This window comes from Rhinolophus sinicus, linkage group LG03 (assembly GCF_036562045.2).
Source record: "Rhinolophus sinicus isolate RSC01 linkage group LG03, ASM3656204v1, whole genome shotgun sequence".
In the NCBI taxonomy this organism is placed as follows: Eukaryota; Metazoa; Chordata; class Mammalia; order Chiroptera; family Rhinolophidae; genus Rhinolophus; species Rhinolophus sinicus.
The window spans coordinates 192,588,747-192,614,092 of record NC_133753.1 but is presented as its reverse complement, the minus strand read 5'-3'; the positions used below and the strand labels follow the sequence as shown (position 1 = coordinate 192,614,092).

At 40.9% G+C, this 25,346-nt stretch overlaps 1 protein-coding gene across 3 annotated transcripts in view; it reads right to left on the bottom strand.

Annotated features, from left to right (window-relative positions):
- CTNND2 (catenin delta 2) overlaps positions 1-25,346 on the bottom strand; it is an 826,448-nt gene that overhangs the window by 45,532 nt on the left and 755,570 nt on the right. For all 3 annotated transcript variants that reach the window (XM_074329072.1, XM_074329071.1, XM_074329073.1), the window contains one exon: positions 1,673-1,883. In XM_074329072.1, coding sequence (XP_074185173.1) covers positions 1,673-1,883 — 211 coding nt within the window. The remainder of the gene's footprint in view (positions 1-1,672; positions 1,884-25,346) is intronic.

The window sequence follows — 25,346 nt, the reverse complement described above, 5'->3', positions numbered from 1 at the left end:
TGAAAAAAAAAAAAAAGGAATGATGAAACGGAACAAGTGACTATGCCATAATGAAATTTTCAGTTAATTAAAGGAAATTGATGAGAACACCTGTAGTGAAAGAAACTGCTCACTGACAATAATCAAGAGTGGACCAGACCTAACAAGACCCTTTCCTGGAGTGGCAATGTGGATTTATACCCTTTCATAAATGGTTTTCGCTAATGATTTTTTAATTGGTTTCACCAAATAATTTTCTTTAACCATAGGACTGATAAAAGCATCTTGTTTCTTTAAGGCCCATCTAGTGACGCTGACTACAGAAAAAATACTCACACAGTTGGAAGGAATTAATATATGCTGCCCCCGACCCCCTACCCCCACCAAACTCTCTAGTCTCACAATTCAGAGAGAATACTTTAATATATAAATGTCTTATGATTACAGACAAACATGTCAGGGTGTTTTTTGTGGACTGTGGTTTTCCTGTGTATGTGTTTGCTTACAAAAGCATGAACAGGGTAAGTTCTTAATGCTCACGACACACAAGCATTTCAATGAGAGATGCCTGAGAGATGCTGAAGGTCCACTGAACCTATATATACAAAAGAAAACCACGTGGCTTCCTGCGTATGTAGAGTAGCTTATTGTAAGTACAGCATCATCAGGTATAATTCAAGCCAACCATCTATCTCTTACCATTATTACCTATGTTTAACGGGGCTACTTGATGTAGAAAAGTACTTAAATTCTAATACTGAAATATTGAGTGAACCTATTTGGAGGTCTCAGGGCACTTAAACAGGAGCCCTGAAACTTTGTTTAGAATACAATGGTGATATCCTGAATTAAATGCAATAATCAAAGAATTTCCAGAAAGTCTCAAAGTGCATCCCTCACAGCCTTTGATAACAAAAGAAAGAACATTAGCATTTAGATGTAAAGGAATGGGGGTGGGGAGGGAGTTAACGATGTAAAATCAAGAAATAGACTCTTGATAACAAAAGGTTTACCCTTTTCATCTTATTTGATCCCACGGAGGGACTTTCAGGAGGCGAAATTTAATTAAGGTTAGTGAATGTTCTTGTAAAATTGACAGCTCGCTGATACACTGCCACTCTGGCTCATGAAGATCTTTTTCGCTTGCATACAATAAGGTCCCACAGTTTCTTAAATCCAATTGGGGACATGGCTGTTTGTGGTGGGGAGTCCCTTTTACACGGAGCCTTCACTCTCTTTATTCCATTCGTGTGACAGTCCTCCCTCCTCACCGCCAGCCCCTCTACCTGCAAAATTTCTATTCATCCTTTTAAGATGATCATTTCTTCCAGGATACATATTATGACAGCTTTCCCTCAGTTTTCGATTGGACAGTAGTGTAGGCATAGTGACATGTTAAATTGAATCATGTGCCCCAAATGCACAGCTACTAAGAGAAGGTGCTGCTCTCTCACTATCATGGAGCTCTCTCTGATGCCCTCCCCCTCCCCCGACCTGCCCTACGTGATGACCTGCCATACACTCTGTAAGAAGAGCCAAAGAGCAGCAGGATGTGGGTCCACCATCAACACTGCGACCTGCAACCACAGAGGGACACGCAGTGGTGTGCCCCATAGCTGGGGCCCTCAGGCACACTGAGAACCCATTCTGCCAACATGAGTTCTACGGTGATAGGATGTCACCATCTACTTACTTATCTCCTTTGCTTTTAGAGATGCCGACCAACTTCTCGATGCCACCCGCATCCCGTAAGGCCTTGGCGTTCTCCATGTTCTTGGTGATCACTTCGTGCAGGGTGCAGCAGACGGCTGTCACCGTGTCATCCGACATGGCCTTGCTCGCTGCATTGTTGCTGTTGTTCCCGCCTGGAAGCCTGTGGACCAGGTCTCGCATGGCGTATTTGCCTTGGGGAAAAAAGAAATAAAGGGAAGAGTTGAAACGAGCCCAAAATGGAAGAAGAGGGCAGAGAGAGAGGTGAGGACAGGGGAGAAAAAGAGGCCCCAAGGGGCATATGAATGCAATATTGTCTGTTTCCCATCCCTGAATATTCTCCATTGGGTAACTGTGGACACAGAGAGAAGGCAGTTATTTCCTCACGGTGAACGCATGGGCTTGGGTGCTAGATGGACGCGGGACTGAATCTTTGGGCAACTTGTTTCATTGCCTTTAAACCTCAACTTTTTAAATCTGTAAAGCAAGAACAATCATGGTATATATTTCATGAGGTTGCTGAAAAGATTAAATGAGTGCACGTGCAGAAAGCATTTACCACACAGGGATGACTGAGAACGCAGGACTCAACAGATGCTGACGATCAGTAGGTTCCTTCTGGATATTCACAGCCGTCAAGAGAATATGGTAACACTAACAACCTCAAAAAGGCTCTGATGGGAGTCATGTTGGGACTTGTATTATTTAACAAGCAAGAGTCAAACCACAGATCTATGGAGAGCATCATCATATACGTGACTTCAGAGTTCTGGCCCCTACGAAGCACAGAGAAACATTTACACCGAGGGAGAGAAGCTTTACAAAGAATATATAATTAGGAGTCCTTTGAACTAGAATGACTGGATAATCCACTTGTCTCAATGATGGGATTTTAGCGTAGGGCTCTACCATATCACATTTACTAGTCTGATGTTTTTCTTCGTGTGAAAATCAAATCAAATCCAACCTTGCTTCCTTAATTCACTTTATCATTATTAATCTGGCGACTCCCAATGATAAAGGTCCTGATAGTGACATCTTTATGGAGTACTTTTCGTTTACAAAGCACTTTAGGCATTACTGACAATGAATTCATCCCGCCTGCAGCTTCCAATTATGTTCCATTAATTTACTTCTGGAACTAAGTAAATGAGTGGCTGTGGCAAAGTTGGCTGTTCTTAAATTTTTTCAGGTGGAATTGGCACATATCCAAAGTTAAATCGCTTCTTTGTCTCCCCTCCCGCATTAGACCTATTGAGCTAGCGCCTAAAAACTGAAATATTTTCCCTCCATACATGTCTCCAGAGTATGGCCTTTTCCTTGCTGTTTAACTCTCTGGTTGCTTGGTGCCTGGGGGCAGGAAAAGGAGCCGCTTGGGAGGAGGCAATGACATCTTAATAAACTAAACCCAAGCCCTTGTAACGTGGTATCTGCTCTCATCCTGTGTATAGATGGCTTATTTTAGCCTGGACAAAAAATGCTGATGTCTAAATCACTGAAATAGCAAAGTGTCTTCATTCACTTTGTGACAGCTGAGAAGTGTGTGACAAAAATGGTTTTCCTGAAAACCCCTAAATGTAGCATATTTATTTCCTAATGACAGCACTTCGAATAGTTTGGAAAGATCCTTTGTCTGTGGGCAGCCCTCTGAGCAACTTGCTTTATCTATTGATCATTAAATCGCACTCAGCTCTGGCTCTGGCTCACAGTTTCCTTTGTTGAGCTCAGCCTGCTGGCAACTTGATCAGTCCATTAACCCTCACACGCCCTTGTGGGACAAACCGGGGTTCGTAGATGCTAGAAGATGGATGGGTTCTTTTTGCTTTTTTTAAATAAGGGAAGTGAGGGAGGAAGGAATCAAAAAACGATTTCAATTATTGTGCATACAGGGGCATTCACACTCCTGACGGAGTATGGGAGACTGGTTTGTGACCTTGGACATTGTCAAGGTTGATAGCAAAAACAAGGAGAGAGAGAGAAGATTCCGCTGCAGCGGTTTCTCGTGTTTGTTGTTACTGTCATTTTTTCAAATTACGGCAGATGAATTTGAAGATATAGTTTCATCCTGCACAGCTTTCCAACCAGTGAGCCCTTAACGACATACAAGGCGTCCCTGTAATGTTCAGGGGACAGGGACCACCATGTCCCCCCAGAACAGCCCCGGTGTGCTATACAAACACTATCATTTTCCACGTGCACCACAGCGTGGAAAACAGCAGGAGTCACTGCCATAAACAACCAACCACGACCTGTCAAGGAAACCCATTGGAAAGATTTTATTTCTATTATTTCTAATATAGTTCACTGACATTTTACTAGGCAATTGGAGATTTTTCATTTAGTCTACTTATTAGCTTATTTGGAGGGATACATTTTAGTGTATATTTTGATCAGCTAGTGGAGAAACAAATCAAGTAAAATTATACCAAAGGGGAGAAGACCTCTGTGCAAAATCTGTGAATTCTTTTAAGGGTATACAATTGTTTTAGCCTTTGATTGTGCTGCCGAGAAAAGCTGTCTTCTCACACTGGAACTTGAATCCTATCTTTGTGTAAAATTTGGGGAGCAAGAATAGCTTTTTAGCTTTTTCTTGTGTTTAGCAACTTTGAGGGTAATGGGGGCAGGGAGAAAATAAGGAATATAGAATAATTACAGCCACAAGTGACCTTGTGTGGTATGCTAGTAACAGGGGTTCAGAGAAGGGAGAAATTAGATTCGACATGGGTTGTCATGTCGCTTCCTTGATATAGGAAGTAGACGCCTAGGATTTATTCTATAGGTCAGGGGAGCCATAGAGTATTTTACAAAGGGGATTCTTGTGCAACAAGAAGGAAGTTTTCAGAACAATAAGACTGAAGGTGGGAGAAACAAGTAGTCTTTTTCTTCACAATCAAGCACTCTCTGCGCTTCTATTGAAACCATAAGCATTGCAACCAAGGTAGATTGTGCCTATAATTGTTCTCTGTGCTATATTTTCTTTGTCTCCTAAGTTTATAAACAGAAGAGTGAAAAAGCCACTTTTGTTGCCTAATAAGAGGAATCTTGATGCCCTCCCCTCCCCCATCCCTCACTCAGGCTTTTGGTCTGAGATTTGAGGTCTGAGACTTCTTTGGAGGTGAAAGGAGCCAATTCTCTTCCTATGTCCCATGGATGATGAAGAAAAGTTGCAAGGTGTGTGAGCCAAAGTTGAATGTTCACAGCCAAAGACTATCACACTGGTTTGGTTTTTTTTTTTTTTTTTTTCGGTTTGTTTGGTTCGGTTTCAGACAGAGGAATGGATGGACACAGGTTCTTCTTGGGCCAAGGACGGGAGTGGCTACACCACCAGGTGGATGCTGTCTCTCTAGGAAGCTGGTGGAGGAACTAGTTGGAGCTTCTGTACCAGCCCATCAAGGGCACCTGGAGCTCAGCAGTGCCCCTGAGGTGCTCTGGGACCTGTGTGGATGCGGAGGTCATAAGAGCACAGCCCTCACCCTGCTGTTGAGCCCGCCATGTGGCACAGGAGCTTCCTGTGTTAGAATGAACTGCTGAGGCTCTCAACCACCGCAGACTGAAGACCACGGCCCCTTCCTCTGCACTGAATTTGGTTTAAAAATAAGTAAATGACACAACACAGATCAAAGGTCAAACAGTGATTCATGTTGATGATAACACTGAACAGGTGACTGTAATATTTCAGGAAAAAGACACGTAGCTCAAAGATCTGGCTGTGGGGGGATCGGGGACAGCAGGGCAGCCATGATGAAGACCCCTAAGATGCAACTGACAAGGCTTGGAGTCCAGTAAAATGTTGGGGTTCATGCAGACAAAGAGCATTCAGAAATTTCCAGCTGGGGCAGTGAGATGGATAGTGAAAAACAGGTGAATTCTAAGATTTAATAATAATGGACAAATTGGATTTCTATTTAATTTTTTTCACACAAAGAAGAACATGCACAATTATTACATCATATGGGAGAACTACACAGCAAAATCCCATCGGAGGGAAAAACAAGATATTGAGTTCAAAGACACCTAGGTTTGTGAAAACAAAGTGGATACCTGGCCCTGCCTCTGTTAGGAATCAGTTTGCTTCCCATTATCCACTATCATAGAATCACATGTAACAAAAGAAAAGCACATTTTTCCTGAGATCAAAACAAAACACAAATCCACCACCACCACCAACAAACAGGTCACTCTGTTTTGCTCAAGTTCCCAATAGAAATGAATCCTTGGGCCATTTCTTCTAAGTTATTAGTCTCTAAAGAAAATAACTTCATTCTGACTTGTGCAATACTGATATGAGGGGACTAGTGGACATATCACAATTGTGTTAAAAATAATTACTGTTTGCATCAATGACAGACTAACTGTAACCCTGTAACTTTTGCCGCTGCTTCCTGTGTGTGTGCATGTGCGTGTGTGTGTAAATTGCAAGTAAAAATGATTTTCTCTTTATATGCTTGCTTCTTTCTGGAAGTCTTCTGTTTAGAGTTGGGCACATGAGATGTCTGGATGGACTCAGGAGACCTAACAAGTTGTGTCACCCAAGATGGGCACTCTTTGCTGAGCTCTTGTAGAGACAAGAGCTGGTGGAACTTTCATGATGGGCAAAGGAGTTTCGATCTTGCTGACTGCTTCTGTTTCTGTGTTGTTTGTTTGTTTGTGACCCTGTTTCAATTTCTGTGTCAGAACTAAGCCTGTTTCTGGTATTGATTTGTGCACCGCCAGGAAGTTCCCCCACTGGTGGCAGCAATATTGAGTAGTGGTTTCATGGTCTAACCACATGCGCTCTGTAAGGTGGCAGACAACAGAGAAGTCCCGTGAGCCCTTCCTACACTGATTACGTATTCGAATCTCTTTGGATCACTGATAGAGTCCTCTGTAGAGCTGGTCTTTGTGCTGCACCATTATAAAGTCAAATGTCTCAAACCAACTTTACAGAAAGTATATTTAAAAAAAATGTCAGCAGCCCTGGATCAGAAACACCACTGCTCCTGAATCTCTGAGGTCTTAGTCTCTCTTTAGCTTCCCTGTTTCTGGAGCTGCTAAAAGCGACCTGTGAGTTTTTGCTGAGATACTCTAAATTTACTTTTATCCCTTCAGTTTTTTATTGTGTTAAAATATACTCTATGTAAAATTTACCCTTTATTCATTTTAAGTGTACAATTCAGTGATATTAAGTAAATTCATTTTGTTGTGCAACCATCACCCTATCCATCTCCAGAACTCTTTTCATCTTGCAAAACTGAACTCTAGACCATTAAACATTAGCTCTCCACCTCCTATCCCCTAATAACCAACATTCAGCTTTCTATCTCTATGATTTTGACTACTCTCAGTGCCTCTTCGAAGTGGAATCATACAGTACATGTCTTGATGTGACTTACTTCATTTAGCACAATGTCCGCAAGCTTCATCCATATTGTAACATCAGAATTTGTTTTCTTTTTAAGTCTAAACAATATTCGATTGTGTGCATACACCACACTTTGCTTATCCATTCATCTGCTGGTGGACACTTGGGTTGCCTCCTCATTTTAGCTATTGTAAATAATCCTACTATAAACGTGTGTACAAATGTCCTTTCACTTTCAAACTATATGTCTCTCGCTATAAAGTAAGTCTCCTGAAGAGAGCGTATAGTTGGATCATTTTTTAAAAATTCATTCTGCCAACCTCTGTCATTTGATTGGCGAGTTTAATCCATTTATGTATATTTTAAAATTGGTCTTTTATTAAAGTATAGTTGACATACGTTATTATATTAGTTTCAGGTACACGGCCTAGTGATTTGACGTTTATATATCTTACCATGTGATCGCCACAATAAGGCTAGTAACTACCTGCCACCTTACAAAGCTATTACGACATCATTAACTACATTCCCTGTGCCGTACATTATATCCCCATGACTTTAGTTATAACTGGAAGTTTGTAGCTCTTATCCCCTCTACCTTTGTCATTGCAGTATGATTTATGATAGCCAAGACATGGACACGCCTAGGTGTTCACTGAGAGATGATGGATAAAGAAGATAGGGTATATTACTCAGCGATAAAAAAGAATGAAATCTTGCCATTCACAACAACATGGATGGACCTAGAGGATAAACTGATACGTGAAACAAGTCAGACAGAGAAAGACAAATACTGTGTGAGTTCAGTTATATGTGGAATCTAAAGAAAAAGAACAAAACAACAAAAAAGAAACAGACTCATAGATACAGAGAACAATCCATTTACACTTAAAATAATTACTGATAAGGAAGGACTTACCTGTATTATTTTGCTATTTGTTTTCTATATATACCTTGTAGCTTTTTGTCCCTCATTTCCTGCATTACTGTATCTTTTGTGTTTATTTGATTTTGTAGTGAAATGTTTTAATTCCTTTTTCATTTCCTTTGGTGTGTATTCTATAGCTATTTTCTTTGTGGTTTCCATGGGGATTACATTTAATATTCTAAAGTTATAACACTAATTTAAATTGATCCCAATTTAACTTCAATAACATACAAAAACTGCTCATTATAACTCCATCTCCATCTCTTTCAGTTATGGATGTCACAAAGTTACATGTCTGTATGTTGTGTGTCCAAAAACATAAAACAGTAAATTTTTGTGTGTCCAAAAACATAAAATAATAATTTTTTAAATGCATCAGTCTCTTAAATCATGTAGGAAACAAAAAGTGGAGTTACAAACTGTTCTTAGACTAATATCAGCTCTTATAATTACCCATGTAGTTACTTCTACTGAGATACATATTTCCTTATATGGCTTCTAGTTACTGTCCTTTATTTCAAGCTGCAGGATTCCCTTTACTTGCAGGGACCGTCTAGTGATAACAAACTCTCTTAGCTTTTGTTTGCCTGGGATTGTCTTAATTTCTATTCACTTTTGACAGACAGTTTGGCCCAATATAGGATTCTTTTTCTTTTAGAACTTTGAAACTATTGTCTCCTGGCTTAAAAGTTTCTGATGAGGAATCTTATTGTATGTGATGAGTCACTACTCTTTTGCTGCTTTCAAGATTCATTGTGTTTATCTCTTAGGACAGTTTGATTATCTGTTTTATTGTGGGTCTCTTTGGCTTATTCAACTTGGGGTTTGTTGAGCTTCTTGATTACACTCATATCTCTCATTAAATTAGGGACATATTCAGGCATTATTTCTTCAAGTAATCTCTATGGCCCTTTCTCTCTTCTCCTTCTGGGGCTTTCACTATGTTCATGTTGGTTCGTCTAATAGGGACCCACAGCTCCCTTAGGCTCTGTTCACTTTTCCTCAGTCTTTTTCCTTTCTATTCCTTGGACTTGATCATTTCAGTTGTCCTGTTTTCAAGTTCACTGATTCTTTTGTTCACTCAAATCTGCCTTTGAATCCCTCTATGAATTTTTCATTTCAATCATTGTAATTTTCAGTTCTAGAATTTCTTTTTTGTTTCCTTTTAGGTTTTCTATCTCTTTAGTGATATTTCCATTTTATTCATACATCAATTTTTTGATTTTCTCCATGTTGTCTTTTAGTTCTTTAAGCATCTATAAGAGAATTGTTTTAAATTCTTTGTATAGTAGTTCTGCCATTTAGTCTTTATTTATTTATTTATTTATTTATTTATTTATTTATTTTTGACTTTTTTTTTTTTAAATTTATTGAGGTGACAATTGTTAGTAAAATTACATAGATTTCAGGTGTACAATTCTGTATTACATCATCTATAAATCCCATTTTGTGTTCATCACCCAGAGTCAGTTCTCCTTCCATCACCATATATTCGATCCCCCTTACCCTCATCTCCCACCCCCCACCCCCTGCCCCCCTTACCCTCTGGCAACCACTAAACTATTGTCTGTGTCTATGAGTTTCTGTTTCTCATTTGTTTGTCTTGTTCTTTTGTTGTTTTTGGTTTATATACCACATATCAGTGAAATCACATGGTTCTCTGCTTTTTCTGTCTGACTTATTTCGCTCAGCATTACACTCTCAGGATCCATCCATGTTGTCACGAATGTTCCTATATCATCTTTTCTTACCGCCGAATAGTATTCCATTGTGTATATATACCACAACTTCTTTATCCATTCATCTATCGAAGGACATTTTGGTTGTTTCCATGTCTTGGCCACCGTAAACAAAGCTGCAATGAACCATTTAGTCTTTCTTAGAGACAGTTACTGTTGGTTTAGTTTTTCCTTTGAATGGACCATACTTCCCTGTTTCTTAGTATGCCTTGTAATTTGTTGTTGTTGTTGTTGAAAACTGGACATGGGAATCTAACAATGTAGGAAGTCTGGAAAACAGATTCTTCCCCTTCCCCAGCTTCATGGGTTTTTTTGTTTTTGATTGTTATAGGATGTCTCTGGGCTTAGGACCAGCCTGAGGTGTAAACTTAAGGTCTTCCTGGGTATTTTCTGAACCTGTGCTTTTTTCCTGGGCATGCATGGTGACTTTCTAATTTCCCCAACATATGCATTTGCTTTTGAATGTCCTAGTCTTTAATGTCTGGCTCCCAAAATGGGAAAAAGAGAAAAATGAAGGAAAAGAAGAGCACCAACTCTTGAAGTCCTCTGGAAGTCACTTCAGCTGAAGGGAGAGGGGCTTGCAACAATGGGGGGGGGGGTTATAACAATGGCTGCCTCTGTGTCTGCAACTCCATGGTCAGCAGCAGCAATCAGAATACAGAGCCCCAATATTTGAAGGACAGAGTCCTTATTGCTCACCCTGGTTCCCGTCAGCTGTATGCAAGCTGCTCCATGAACACATAAACACCTGCCTGTCAAAGACTGGGGGTGAGGGATGGGTAGCTGCTACTATGCTAAGAGCCAAAAATGACCGAAAATAACCATAATTGACTGCCAACTTTTCCCCTGAAAGTCGCAAGCCTTCATTAGACCCCAGCATTATAAAATAGTTACATCAGACAGATTCTGCCAATGTGATTGCTATCTGTGTGGGGGGACAGATTCCGGTTTTTTTTCCTCACCTACCATCTTCTCAGATTCCTTTCCCCATGCTAAATTTATTTGTCAAAGATGTAAAAGTGAGGCACAGATTTCCTTGTGATTGTGTGTCTATAGGTAAATGTGAAAGGAACCTTTCCCTCTTCTGCCAAAGAAAGACCGTTGGCCTTTGCAATGTTCTTCTAGTCACTATTGCTCTTTCTACAATGTGGCTAGCACCTTTTCTCACTCCTTTCTCTTTTGGGAAATGTTTGGAAGTTAATGTATCATAAAAATCCGTCACTGTGTACACTTTAAGGACACTGAATGTAAGCAGACAGTTTATCACGGAAGGGCAGAAAACAAACAAACAAAAATCTATATTTTAAAACTAGTGTATGTGTCTTATAGACCAAAGAGGTAAAGCGTTCAGGGTGGCATCGTTTGGTTACTGACAGAGTGAATGCTTGTTTACATGGGACAGCTCTGAAGGAATTATACTCATATCTTGCATCCCCTAATCATTCTTTTTGAAATTGCCTTTCCCAAATCTACACCCCATAGTCAAACTAATAAAACTTTCAAAAGTGTCTTTACATCTAAACCATCTTTGGGGTTTCCCAGCGTGCTAGTGGGTAACATCAAAGAGTTTCCTTCCTCACCTTAGGAAATAAGGAATGCTAGAACTAATGAGGTATGCTTGGCATTCTGCAGGTTTTTATTTGGTTTAATACTAGTGTGATAGCTGTCCTGTCTATCAAGCCCCCAACATAAAAAGACCTGGCAAATGAAAAAAGAGAAGTTCAATCTCCACTTAATTATGACAACTTATGTGACTGTGCTTCAGCAGTTATGAACCTTTCATTTTGCTTAGAAGCACGTTTCCTTTCATGTTAAAGGATGGCACAATCACAGCCAAGTTTTTGTAGAAAAGATTCCATCTCTAGGTCAAAAAGAGCCTTTTCACTTGGTAGTAATCCTAACACGCTCTTTATGGAATAAATTAAAAGACCCTGGAGACTTTTCAGTGACCTCACTGTCCATAATGGGTCATGGTGGTCACCAGCTAACTCCTTGTAAAACTAAACTTGTCTCAATTTTGATATTATTGCTTGTGAGGAGTAAATAATCAGAGCTATTCAGCCTTATCCTCAATAGGTGGTTTCTGATTTTCGCTCATGCTCACATAAATACCCTTGCCAGAGCCACAGATCAGTAATTGGGTCTGTGGAAGAAACTCAAAATAGCCCGATTAAAGAACTCCAACAGGCACTCAAAACTCGATACTACAGAAAATAAGCTCTTGGTTACAGGCATTCCTGTGAAGCTGATATCTTAGATGACCGAGGGGCAGAGTCAGGATTTCCAGAACTCATTCACTTTGAGAAACTGGACTGCTAACTAACCCAAGATCAACAGAATGAGGATGAATTATCTAGACAAAATGAAACAAACTTAATTGTGGTTAACCTTCTCTTTTGAGTTGGGAGTGTTATAAAAGCCTTCTTGCTTCTATTTCCTCTGTCTTTAATGCTTGATTTAATAGGTTATGTTTATAAACATTACTCTTTGGAGTTAACTTGTGTTGGTGTAGCTCCTAGGATTATAATGTTGGTCCTTTGTCCCCTTTCATTTTGTCTTCTGGGATCAGTGACCCAAAACTGTCGGAGTCCCTTTTACCAGGCTTCACCTTCATTACCTGTGACTCAGGAGTTATCCCATCTCTCTTGAGTTCAGGTTTTCAGTGCTCCTGACCATGCTACCTGGAGAGCTGGGGTTCCTTAAGTCACACAGCACAAGCCAACCCAGTGACCTGGGAGGATGCTGTAGATATCTATTGTAACTATGAAATGCACTCGCTTTTTAATGGGCTCGAAAGGCCTAATTAAATTGTATTTGTCTTTACATGTGATATCGATGGCATGGTTATGGATAAAGATATGACTTTTTTCAATTAAGTTCTAATAAAAAGGACATATTGTATTTCGGTCTATGAAAATCTATGGTCAAAGAAAGTAAACAGATTAGTCAAGGCATTTTTTAATATTATTTAACTATTGTCTTAAGTTGTATAGACAAGACCAATCAACATATGTTGCTATATTTACAGGCTTATTATTATGTTAATAATATTAAGATTAATATTATTAATTAAAGATTAATATCATATAGCTCTAGTTTTGATCACCATGCGAAGAGGCCTTTGTGAATCAATCCACACTGCTTGCTGTACCTATGTCTGTACAACTGGTCAAATCAGGTAAACCCTCAAATTAATGGTCACAAATAAGGAAACTGCTAAACCAATATCGGTGGTTACATGTGCATCTGACAGGCCGAGCGTCAGCATCAGGAGGAATCACGAAGGAGACCGTGTCCCTCGTTCTGCCTCTATCACGACTGTGTGCACATCATGTGCTCGTGTCACAGCCCAGAGTCAGGAAAGCAGAACAAAACATAAGATCACCCCAGGAAACACATCAAAGAAAGTAAAAAGCAAAAGAAACACACGATTGTCCTTCCAGCCCTTGTCCCACATAATGAATCTCTGAATCATTCCCTAGGTCATTGCTAACTTGTGAATTGACTTTTCCTCTGACATTTGCGACACTGTTATGTGACGGACAGTATGACTATCTTATGAGAAAACTGCTGTTTGTTGATTTCTTAAGCCTGGGTCCCTTGCAACAATGTGTAAGTAAAAAACCCCTTTCTCTTGATGCTTTCGTCTGCTTGTCTTCCTTTCACAGACTGGAAAATGGGTGTGGTGACCAGTCCCCTGGTCTGATCATGTCAGTCCCTTCTTCCCAGAATGGGACCTGTTCATCTCCACATCTGTCCCTTTGCTCCTGCTGGAGTAGAATAACTATTTAGTGAGACGCACTGATTTTTACAAAATGAACCCTCTTTTATGTATCTGCCAGTGGCTTTAACTGATTAAAGATCTATCTAAATAGAGAGAGAAAGAGAAAAAAAAGGCATAGTAAGAAGGGATGAGCTGGGACCAAGGAATCAGTAGTTGCTGTTGGCAGAGGTTAAGTCAAATTCTAGAAGAAACACTGAATTCCTTATGATTTTTCCTAATTAACTCTGATTAAACAACAACAACAAAAAACAACAAAAAAACAAGTACAGCCTTATAACACGCATAAGAATCTATTTCACACACCAACTTGATAAGCAGTGGGTCTGAGAAAAAGATCCAAACAATAATCAACTCTCCAAACAGAAATAACACAAAGCAGAATCTTACAGGTTTGCAGTAAACAGTAGGCAGTTCTTTGAAGAGTTATTACCTCCAAATAAATAACCTATTCCATCTGCTTGGAAGACAAAAGGAATTGTATTTTTTGGCACCTTGAGATCTTATTCTGAATATATTTCACTGAATTAGATTCTGAGAAATTCTCACACTATTGAAGTTTCAAAACCTAAGGTAATGAGTAGAAATACAGACAAAAAGGTGGCTAAAATATGCATATTTAATTTGTATAAGAATCACTAAAAATAAAAATGGCAGTTAATTAACAGGTTTGCTGAAGCACCTTTGTGAAATAGAAATAAATTGGTTTTGGAGAAGTATTGAAAATGAGGCAACTGATACGATACATTTTAATAGCATTTACATAATTTGATTAAATATTAAGCATGATAGCCAAAAAAAAAAAAAAAAAAATCCCTCAATTCATTGCCTAATTTTAGCAGACATGAAGTAAAGGTGAAAACATAAGCACTGATCCTAGCTTCAGGGGAGAAACTTAGGAAGGTTTTTTTATTTGTAGGTCAAGATTGTTGTCTAACAAAGACCCAAGAACTCTGCTAAGACAAAAATTACAGGAGACAAGCGTGTATCTGAGACAAGACGAGATCAGTATCTAAGTAAAAAGTTTGTTTTCAGGGATAGAACCTGAACTTCGTCCTGATCTGACATTAGCACATTAGGATAACAGTAATAGACTGCTTAATGCAAGTAGCCTAACGATGAATTATAACACTGCGTCCCCTTGTTCTTGCTTTCTCAAATTGATGGGCCTCTCTGCCAAAACAAAAATTAGTCTCAATAAAGGGCACAAAGAGAGAGAATCCGCTATAAGTTTTCGTCACATGCTGCTTGCATAGATTACATGATAGAGTGGTTTAACTTTTTCAAGAGAAGTTACATCTGTTGTTTCAGTTTCTGCGTAGCATCTCCCTATAAAAAAGGCAGGTACAATTGCTGATCTGCATAGAAGACAAATGCAGTCCAAAGAGTTCAATGATGTGTTTAGCTTGCAGAGCTCCCTGGTTCCTGGCTTTGGTACCTTTCTGTGAGTCTCTTGGCCAGAAATAACTCTCTCCAACCCAGCCCCCCTCACTCCCTCCTCTGAGCTCTTTTCACAGGTATAATCTTTACCACGTGTATGACACCTACCCTGTCACTCATTTATTCAGTCATGCTATAGACATTCATTGAAGTTGTGTCTAATTAGCTTATGTATGTAATTGATCTTTCTAACAATAATGTAAACTGAGGACACAATGACATCTGATAACCTTGTGCTTACTGATAAATCAATAAGCAATTTACACGGGCTCTTTGACTACACAATGTAAGAAGATGCAACAATAGCTCTTGTTACCCACCTCTATGACAGACCCCAGGGTGAAACCACTCGGTGAACTTAGTTTAACCTAGACTTTCTCAAATTTATCTGCACAGAGAAACCTTTCTGTGCATGACCCACATTCCCTCCCCAGAGAACTCGGATTCTGAGGGACTTACTCTGGGTAGCTCCGCTGAATAAGGGCAGCTGTGTTCTTGTTATTATGCTCACAGATTGTTTACTGTGTTTCCCTGAAAATAAGACCGAGCTGGACTGTCAGCTCTAATGCGTCTTTTGGAGCAAAAATTAATATAAGACCCAGTATTATATTATATTATACCCGTCTTATATTATATTAAAATAAGACTGGGTCTTAGATTAATTTTTGCTCCAAAAGACGCAACCATTACAACTGATGGTCTGGCTAGGTCTTATTTTTGGGGAAACAGGATATATCATCAAGTACCCACAGAAGTTTAACACCAAATAAGTCTTAATTTCAAAACAGCTTGATTGCGTGTTGATAAAATCAGCACCAAAAGAATTACTCTGATTATGCACAACTAATGGCCAGAGAGAGTGTATGTGCTAAGTGTTGACCGAGGGGAGCAGCTCACTGTAAATACACCGTATTCCTAACGCATCTGTCTTGTTCTCACTTCACACCCCCCACTCCAATACGTTGTTCAGAGGGAACTTCGTAAACCACAGAGAGAAATCTCACAGAAGAAGGATGTATAGTTACTTGCCTGCAATTCCACCTTCTCCTTGTTAACCAGTGAGCTATCTGCACATGGAGGAATTTCCAGCGCTGGCTCTCAAATACAGGAAGTTCACTGATTGAAATTCACTTAATTTTGTGTCCAAGTTAAGTTTCTTCCTAGCACCTACCAGCCGATACAAGCACTGGTTTCTACTAGGCAATTTGAACACTAACTTAAATGACTGACCTGAGTTCTGGATACCAGTGGGTCTTACCTGGCTTCGGGTGACTGGTTCCCCAGGGTCCGAGTTTTGGGTGACTGGCTCCCCAGGAATGTCTGATTTTGCTTATATAAAACCTGTTCGAGGAAGATCTACTTTCACAGCAGGCATAAACCTCAGATGGCAGATAAGTGGAGGCAGCTGGGGGCGGTCTTGACCATCCCTCAATCTATCCTAACACACATCATGGGGCCCTAAGTGACATGCCACAGGGCCTGACCTTGTTCCACGTCTTGTAATGTCCCTGCGTCCCTTATGCTGAGGAGATAATCTTCCCCAGACACAAGAGGATTTAAAGTATTCCTTACTAACAAAAGCAACAATTTGTTTTCTTTTAAAAACAAATCTCATCATTTGTCCTCACTTTGAGATTGATTTTTAATAGTGTTAGTTTTTAAAACTTGATGTCTAGGTCAGAGCTTGCTTTTCAGTTTCTGCCCATAGATTTCCTGATTTTTCCAGAATAAAGAAACATGACATCTTTTGTATTTTTATAGTACACAGAATTCCAGTTTCAAGAGAAAGAACATCAGAACCCAAAGATATGACCAATTATTTTAATAAAAATTGGTTTGTATTTTAGGTATGCTTTTAAATTACCTTGCTAGAGAAAACATGCCTGCTATGAACTGTAAAGCTATCTGGAGCTACATAATATTGCCTGTTGTCTATTAATTAATCAGAGCGGACAGTTCATGTGAAATTGTTGGCATTATTAATCTATCCAAAATTCCAGGGTTTATACTGTAGAGTATGCTGTGAGTGTAAAAGTAAAACTTACATAGTTTATAATTTGATGAGTTTAGGACGGTGAGTGTGCTTGTGCTATACTGAAAAAATAAATAACTATTGTAATTACAGTACTTTTATACAACTGGCAGTGTGGTAGGCTTTTTTACGCCAGAGTCACCACAAACATGAGGCGATAGAAATTGTTCAGCTCCATTATAATCTTATGGGCCCACCGTTGTCTATATGCAGTCCCTCATTGACTGAAAAGTCATTATGCAGTAAATTACTGTATACGGACCATTCACAAGGTGATAGACAGAAAAAGATAAGGCATGAAGATAGAGAAAAAGAGACCAAGTAGTTGTAAAGTCAGAAACGAAAAATGAGCCTAGAAGACCAAAAACAGACCAAAGTTTATTTCTGCTAATCCCACTCAATCAGAATGACTAAATATTAGATTTGACCCCAGATGATGACATATTCATTACAAGCCACAGTTGATACTGCAACATTCTAGGAAAAGAAAAAAAGCTAGATAGTCCTTTGGCAATTTCTTTGTTGTAATGGGATTTTACTTGTGGCAAAGGAGGAAGATGTGAGGCACAGAAGAGATTGCATAGAATATTTAAAAAGCAGGAAAACATATCCACTGAGTTTCTGTACATCAGTTGTTTAAAACCCAAAACCAAGTGGCTGGTGTTTGAGGTTTCTTACCTAAACAGTCACAGTTTTTGAAAACTCTAAGTATCTATTCAGGTCACTTACTATGGAATCCAGGCAGGGGAGAGAGGCCGTCCAGCATACTTGTCTGAGAGTAAAGGGCACATGGGCACCAGCCCTGAGCATTCCAGAAGGCTGTATGGTGGGGGGTCGGGGGGCAGCCTCTGCCCTGCAGGAATCTGATTTTCCTGGTTCTCACTGCAGTGAGGGTTGGCGATGGAAGGTTCATACTCTTGGTAAGGATGACTTCTTAGCAGTGTCACCTTCTAAAACGGAGACACCAAGCGTGCACGGCAAGTCTGCCCTGGCTGTCTGTGGAGGCTGATTCACCGTGATCTAAGAGTGTCACCCAAAAGCATACACGCTGGTCTACGAAGTTTAGTTATTATTATGCGATGATTGTGGTCAGCACCATCAAACCGAAACCCAAACAACCCAAACCATGCATATCCAAACCCAGCATCAAGCAAAAACAATTAAGAATTTTTGTATCAGAGAAATGCTTTCTACATACATCTCATAATCCAGTATGAGCTGTCTCTGCTACTAATTTTCAAAGTCGAAAGAATCTTTGAGTTTGTTTCCAAGAATGTTTGGGCTGTAAGCTTGTTTGAAAGCATGAAGATTCAGTGTTGGTTTGGCCTAACATGATTCTGTTAGCTACACAGAGGTCTCCAGCAACTACTTTCCTTTCTGGGACAAAACACAAAGGTTAAGGTTAAGTACAGGAGCAGAGAGGTGGGCAGGGACTGGAATAAACGGCTATGTTCAAGGCAGGGAAACCATGGCTTGGGAAGGGGCACAGAATCATGTGGCGGTTCTGCTCCTTCCTCAAGGACATCAGACCAGAGAAGAGCTGGGGGTAATCTGGGATGTCAACATGGTGCCCCCACAGCCACCACTGGTGATACTCAGGGTCCCTGCAAGTGGCACTTCTTTCCTTCCTTCTGTGTTAGTTTCCTGTGACTATTGTTAAAAATGACCACAAATCGGGGGGTTTTAAACATGAGGAATTGCCTGTCTCACAGTTCTTGAAGCCAGAGGTCTGAAAGCAAGGTGCCAGCCTCCTTCTGAGGACTCTACGAGAGAAGCCTCTTCCTCTTCTGGTGGCTCCTGGCATTTATTTACTTGTGGCTGCGTCATTCCAATCTCTGCCTTTATCTTCACATGGCCTTGCCCTCTGCGTGTCTGTGTCATCTCATCTTGTCTCCTTGAGGGACACCTGTCATTGGGTTTATGGCGCACCTGGGTAATCTGGGATGGTCTCTTCTCAAGATTCTTAATTACATCTCCAAAGAACCCTTTTGCAAATAAGGCCATGTTCACACATTCCCGGGATTTGAATGTAGACATAGATTGTGCAGGTCCACCATTCAGCTCACTACACTGCCTTCTCTTCTCCCTGTTATTCATTTCCCTTACACAGTGTTCCTCTCCTTTTCTGTCATCTCTCCTTTCCTTCCTCTCCAGTTGGAGACTCAGGACTGTCATCTGTGCAGGTTGTGACTAGAACAATCAAGTGGCTGAGCCCCAACCTATAGTGAGGGGCAGAGTGGCTCCTTGCTTAGCAGTGGATGGGGCTACCTGGGGTGGAATGGGGTGAAAACGGAAATGCTGCTGTTTAATAGGGAGAACTGTGTCCCCAACCTATACCTCCCCAATTCATATGTTGAAGTCCTGGGTCCCATTACCCCACACTGTGGCCTTATTTAGAAACAGGGTCACACTAGAGTAGGGTAGATCCCTAACTCAGTCTGACTGCTGTCCTTACAAAAAGGAGAAATTTGGAAACGGATACACACACAAGGAGAACACCATGTGAAGATGAAGGCAGAGATCAAGGTGATGCTTCTCAGGCCATGGAACAAGTAGCAACAAACCCCCAGAAGCCAGGGAGGAGCCTGGAACAGAAGCTCCCTCACGGCCCTTAGAAGGAACCAACCCTGCCAGCACCTGCTTAGCCTCCAACACTACGAGATAACAAATACCTACAGTTTAATCCAACCAGTTAGTGGTCCTTTCTTATGGCAGCCTTAGCAAACTAATACACTGTAACATTTGGGTTTAGGTCCATGTTTAAAGCAGCTCCTTTGAAGAGGCGACCACAAATACCAGTTAACCATGTTTTGCTTTATTTGACATATTCCCATGTCATCAGTCATATGTAATTACGCGTTATTTGCGGTTTCCCTTTGAGCACACTTGGAAATCTCCTTGAATGACATCTCCACCCTCTAGGTCTTTAACATTTAAGATTAGTGTTGATAATAAAATAAGCCAAAGCAAATAAACGTTACTTAAATAAAAAAATGATGGTTTCCAGATCATAGCATCAGCTGGAATCATCAGTGTCATCACCACAGGAATCGGCTTTGTCCTAGTCTGTTAGAAAGAAAGCTCGCTTTGCAGTCCCTGGAGGCACCTGAGCACAGACCCAGCACTGACGCACGCACGGGAAGCTCAAGGCCAATTTCTAGAAAGTTTTCAACAGCAACATAAAGCCCAGGTGATTTTATGGGGATAATCTCCAACATTACCGAGAATAGAAAGTAAAGTTGAAAGTTTTGTCATAAGGACTTCCTCTCAACCGGGTCTCCTCACAGATTTCAGGAGGGTTCACTCACAGGTCTCACTACTGCTAACACCTCCACGATCACGGACGCGAGTGTGGCACGGGCTGCCTACCTCGGAAATGAAAGGTTACCTGCATGCAGCAGTCTGCATGTTTCAGAGAAGCAGGGAAACTGCCAGGACACACCTCTACCTGTCCAGGAAGATGACGTCACAACCAGGGGCCTGAAGGACTACAGGATATACGTGATCTCACACACTCTACCAAAAAAAGGCTTTTTCGTGTTTCCCAGGTGAAAGGAAGGCATTGTGCTGAGCTCCGGGTTTACAACATGGCAAGCAATGATCCCAGAGAGGGACAGAAAACGTGCATATTCAGGTGTCTGAAGAGCATGGAAAGCATACATAAATACTACGACTTTATTCATGGGGAGGGCAATACAACCAGAGAAATCAATCCATTTCACTGCCTGATTCTGTCGTATAGGTCTGAAGACGCTGTCACAAAGACAAATCAGTTATGTTTACATCCTTGCACAATTAAACTGGGATCATGCACTTGGGTGTGTCCCTCTTCTGCTGACACATCCGTGCCCTCTCCCCCTGCGCCCCATCAGTTAGTTACCAGATAAAACACATGCTCTTTGGGGCCAGACAGGACCCTGCAGGTCTTGTCTAGAGAGCCTGTCTCTTCTCACCCAGTGGCCTTGCTTGGAGTTTTGTGTATATAGCACAGGAACTGGGGCGCTGGGGTTTATCTCTTGTTGTTCTGGCTTCCTCTGTTCACTCCTCTGTCTGGTTAACTCTGACTTCTCCAGGCTCAGCTCAGGGGTCACAGCATTTAGGAAGGAGGTCCTACATGCCGTCCTCCAGAAGCTGCTTTAGCAGCCCCTCTCCACCCAAATCCAGGCATCCCTCCAGCAGCAGGTAACTCCCGTGAGGCAAGAGACACTGGTGCTGAGCACCTGAGCTTCTAGCACCTGGCTAGGACTGGCCTGGATCAAGGTATGCATTCCATAAACACTGCACTAAATGATGCCTCCTCCAATCTCTACATCTAAAAAGTAACCATGAATAAACAAACCAGAACCCCATCCAAACCCAACCACTACAAACACGTCAGCATCCCAAGATAGTATTTAAAACTGAAGCATAAGCTATATTCCCCAAGTGGAGGTAGTTGTTTTCAGAGGTTTGAATGATCTCTAATGCTAGTCAGTCTTAAATTTAATGTTATGTTGTTTTATTTTCACCATAAAAATCTTGCATGCATATATATCTTTCAGAAATGCATTTGGTTGCCTGGGAAACCAGAGGGTCTGTGTGGAGAGAGAGAAATCGTTCAGGGAGAACTGGCCTCAGAAGGCATAGTTACTCAAGCATGGATGAGGGGACACAGTGTGGTCATTTGTAGAGGGGTGGGTCACACCTGAGCTGTTTCCAGCTAATTTCATCGGCTGCCAAGAGCAGTGCTTTGATGGGTTTCCTAGATGTGATGATTTTTCAGAATTATCAGAAAAAGATAGGAAAGAATACAGCTGTTGGGAAGAGATGGGATTTGTCATATTTCCTGGGCTTTCTGGCGAGATGTCTGTACAGGATTTGGAGGAGGTTTCCTCCACTCTGGCACTATCGGCATTTTGGGCTGGATCCTGCTTTGTTGTGGGAGGCTGTCCTGGACACTGTGGGGTGGTTTGCAGCATCCCGGCCTCTACACACCACTCACCAGGAGCAGACCCACCACTCACACCAGGTGTGACGAGGAAAATGGTCTCCACACATTGCCAAATATCCCTGGGGGGCAAAGTGCCCCTTGTTGAAAGCCACTGCCTTAGACATTCACAGACGGGAGAGAGCAGCTGTGTCAGCTCAGGCCGCTATAACAAAATACCACAGCCTAGGTGGCTTAACCAGCAGACATTTGTTTCTTACAGTTCTAGAGGCTGGAAGTCCAAGACCAAAGTGCTGCTATACGAGGTTCCTGGTGTTCCAGGCTCGTAGAGAGTGTGCTCGCCTGGCATTTCCTCAGTGCATGTGTGTGGAGAGAGAACGCTTTCCCTCTTCTTGTTATGAGGGCACTAAAACTGTAACAGCCTCTCACCTCTCACCCGCGTGACACAATCTAAACATAATCACCTCCCAAAGGCCCCACCTCTAAATACCATCACTTTGGGGGTTAGGGCTTCACCAAATGAATATAGGGGGAGGACACAAACATTCACCTCATAACCCCGGGTAACTGTTAGAAATGGGTGAAGGTAAGTCACGTTTTGAAAGTCATGGGATGGTCATATAGAGGAGCTGGAGGGAAGATTCTTTTTACTAAAGTTTCCTCACGTCTACTGTGTCTCCCTTAGCCTTAATAACCTCCGAAGCTTCTGGAACTTCATACCTCTTGGGCTTTGGGAGGCTTTTGTGTGATTAGAGGGGCAGACGAGGGATGTGATTTGGTGTTAACTGACATAATACAAATTGCTTGTCAAATTTCCTCTCTCACTTGTCTGCAGAGTGAAATGGTGGGAACACGCACTCAGAGAAAAATAAATGTCTAAACACGCATTGGCATGGACGGTGTGCTAACGTTCAACCCGACAAATGAAAATGTAAGACTTGTAAAATGTGTTGTGATAACTCCCTTGCTCACCAGTGGCAAGGAAATAGCACCCTCCCCAAGGGGACCCTGGTGGGTCCTTGAATTTATACCACTCAGGTGGCGTGTTTACCATTTACCAATGCATCACAGAGGTATGTGTGTATCCCTTATCTAAAATGCTTCCTGAAATTCCTTCAGGTCTGGAAATCCTTTTTGTTTTCCAGACACCAACTCAGTCCCTTGTGTGTGTTATATGTTCAGTAAAAAAAAAAATTGTTTTCAATACCACTCATGCAAAAGTAACTTAAAGAGTGTTTTTTCCATAAGGAGGAAATAGCTCATCATTTACGTCTCCTGGTAGTCATTTTACTTAAGCACTAAATTTGTAAGCCACAGCTATTTACTCTCTTAGTGAAGATATATACTGTTTTCCACCATGTGGTTACAGGCAACTGTTAACAAAGAATAATGGAGATGTTTCCAGCCCCAGGATCGTAGTAGGGTCTAACAAATGTTCAATGAAAGAGTCTATTTAGCTGAATAAAAGGCCACTTCCATAATCTAGTCTTAGCAATTTGTTATTTAAACAGTTTAGAGTATAGATTCTGAGTGTATTATTTAGTCTATGGAATTTTAATTGGATGCTCTTTGTTCCTTACTCCTTACCAGTCTCTGATATATTTACCTCCTCTTTGAAGCCACACTCAGTTTTCTCCACTCAAGTCTGTTGGTGCACAGACCTTTAGGCCAAGAGTTTATGAACACTTCCTCGAAAGAAACACACCCAGGGTCCAATGGAAAATAGATCAGTGAGACACCAAGTCATGTTGTATCTTTTCCATTGGCCAACTCCCTGCTCTTTACATTTCCACAATGCTTCCCTTACATTTAGTGCCCATTGCTATGGACTGGCATATATATATATATATATATATATATATATATATATATATATATATATATATATATATAATATATATTTTTTAAGTTTATTGGGGTGACAATTGTTAGTAAAATTACATAGATTTCAGGTGTACAATTCTGTAATACATCATCTATAAATCTCATTGTGTGTTCACCACCCAGAGTCAGTTCTCCTTCCATCACCATATATTTGTTCCCCCTTACCCTCATCTACCACCTCCCTCCCCCCTTACCCTCTGGTAACCCTGGCTTACATATTTATCACCAAAGGGAAAAATGTCTACAGTAGATAATCACTACAAAGTCCTTGGTTATGTTTAGTTTTATTACATCTGTAACTAAAAACTAATTTAAAATGAAGTATACATTAGAATCAGAGAGCTGTGTCACAACTTTCACATATGTCTCCATCAGGGGACAATATACAAATGGCCAGATCCTGTATAAAAACAGAACTTTGATCCACAACCTGCAGCAACCTGCCCAGCAAAGCAGTCCTCTATCTACGGTAACCCCAGAAAGCTGGTATGAGTCAGACTTGCAGGAAGCCAAACTGCTCTCTCTTGTGACAATCCATGAAGCTAAACAATAACTTTTGTAACAATTGGCCCCAAGTGGCCAGGACTTGATTAATAACTGGCAGCTTCCCAAATTTAGGCACCAATTTAGGACCAACCAGAGAAAGTCAAATGTATACCCCTACCAATCACACAGGATACCCTGCTTTTAGTTAGCCCTCTGCTGGCCTCCCTAGGCCAAAAGCCTCCAGTCAGGGCCCCCCTGAGCCTTCCCTGTGCCCCACTATGAAGCTTTCCTGCTCCTCTGGCTGCCTACGAGTCTCTGCCAAATACAGGTGATGGTGGCCAACTTCCTTGTTACAGCAAGCTCAGAATATCTTTTGTTTTTCTCATTCAGTTGGTCTTTATTTCTACTCCACTCACCCACCAGCATGAGCGTATGTGTATCTTAATTGCCCAGATTGGCTAGTGGCTTTCCTTGTCAAGGGTCTCAAGGAGGCTCTTTATTAAAAAATGTTGCCATCTCTAGGATGGAGCACATCTGCCCTGTGGCTAAGAGCAGCAGTGGGCACCCATGAGAATTAGAATATGCAGAGAGATATAAGAGCTAATTGAAACTGAAGAGAATTCTGTATGGGGGACAAGCAAGCAGCCAGACTGCGATTTGGTCAGGGCAATGAGCATGTGAAAAATGGAGCGGTGACTCCCTGGTTAATTTCACTAATCTTGGTAGGGAGTGGAGATAAAGTGACAAGGACCTTGGTTCTGACTGACTGGAGTTTTAAGTACACTGTGAACCACTGATCTGATTCAATCTGACATGCATTTGGAACTTTTCTTGGCATGTATCCCTCTAGTAAAAAAGAGGAAATAGAAAAATACAGATACTTGACACTAATAAATAAGTCTGTAGCATATATGAAAATGTTCTAATAACTGAGAAATCAGAATCACAAAAATTCTTTTTATGAGAATTGAGACATTTTCCACCCCTTTTTTAGAATTAGACTTTTTTTAAATATATTTTTTTAGCTATAAAGGTCCTGCAATGTCTGTTCTCTACGAACTTAAAGCATAAAAAGCATTTGCTTGTTCTTTTAACAAAT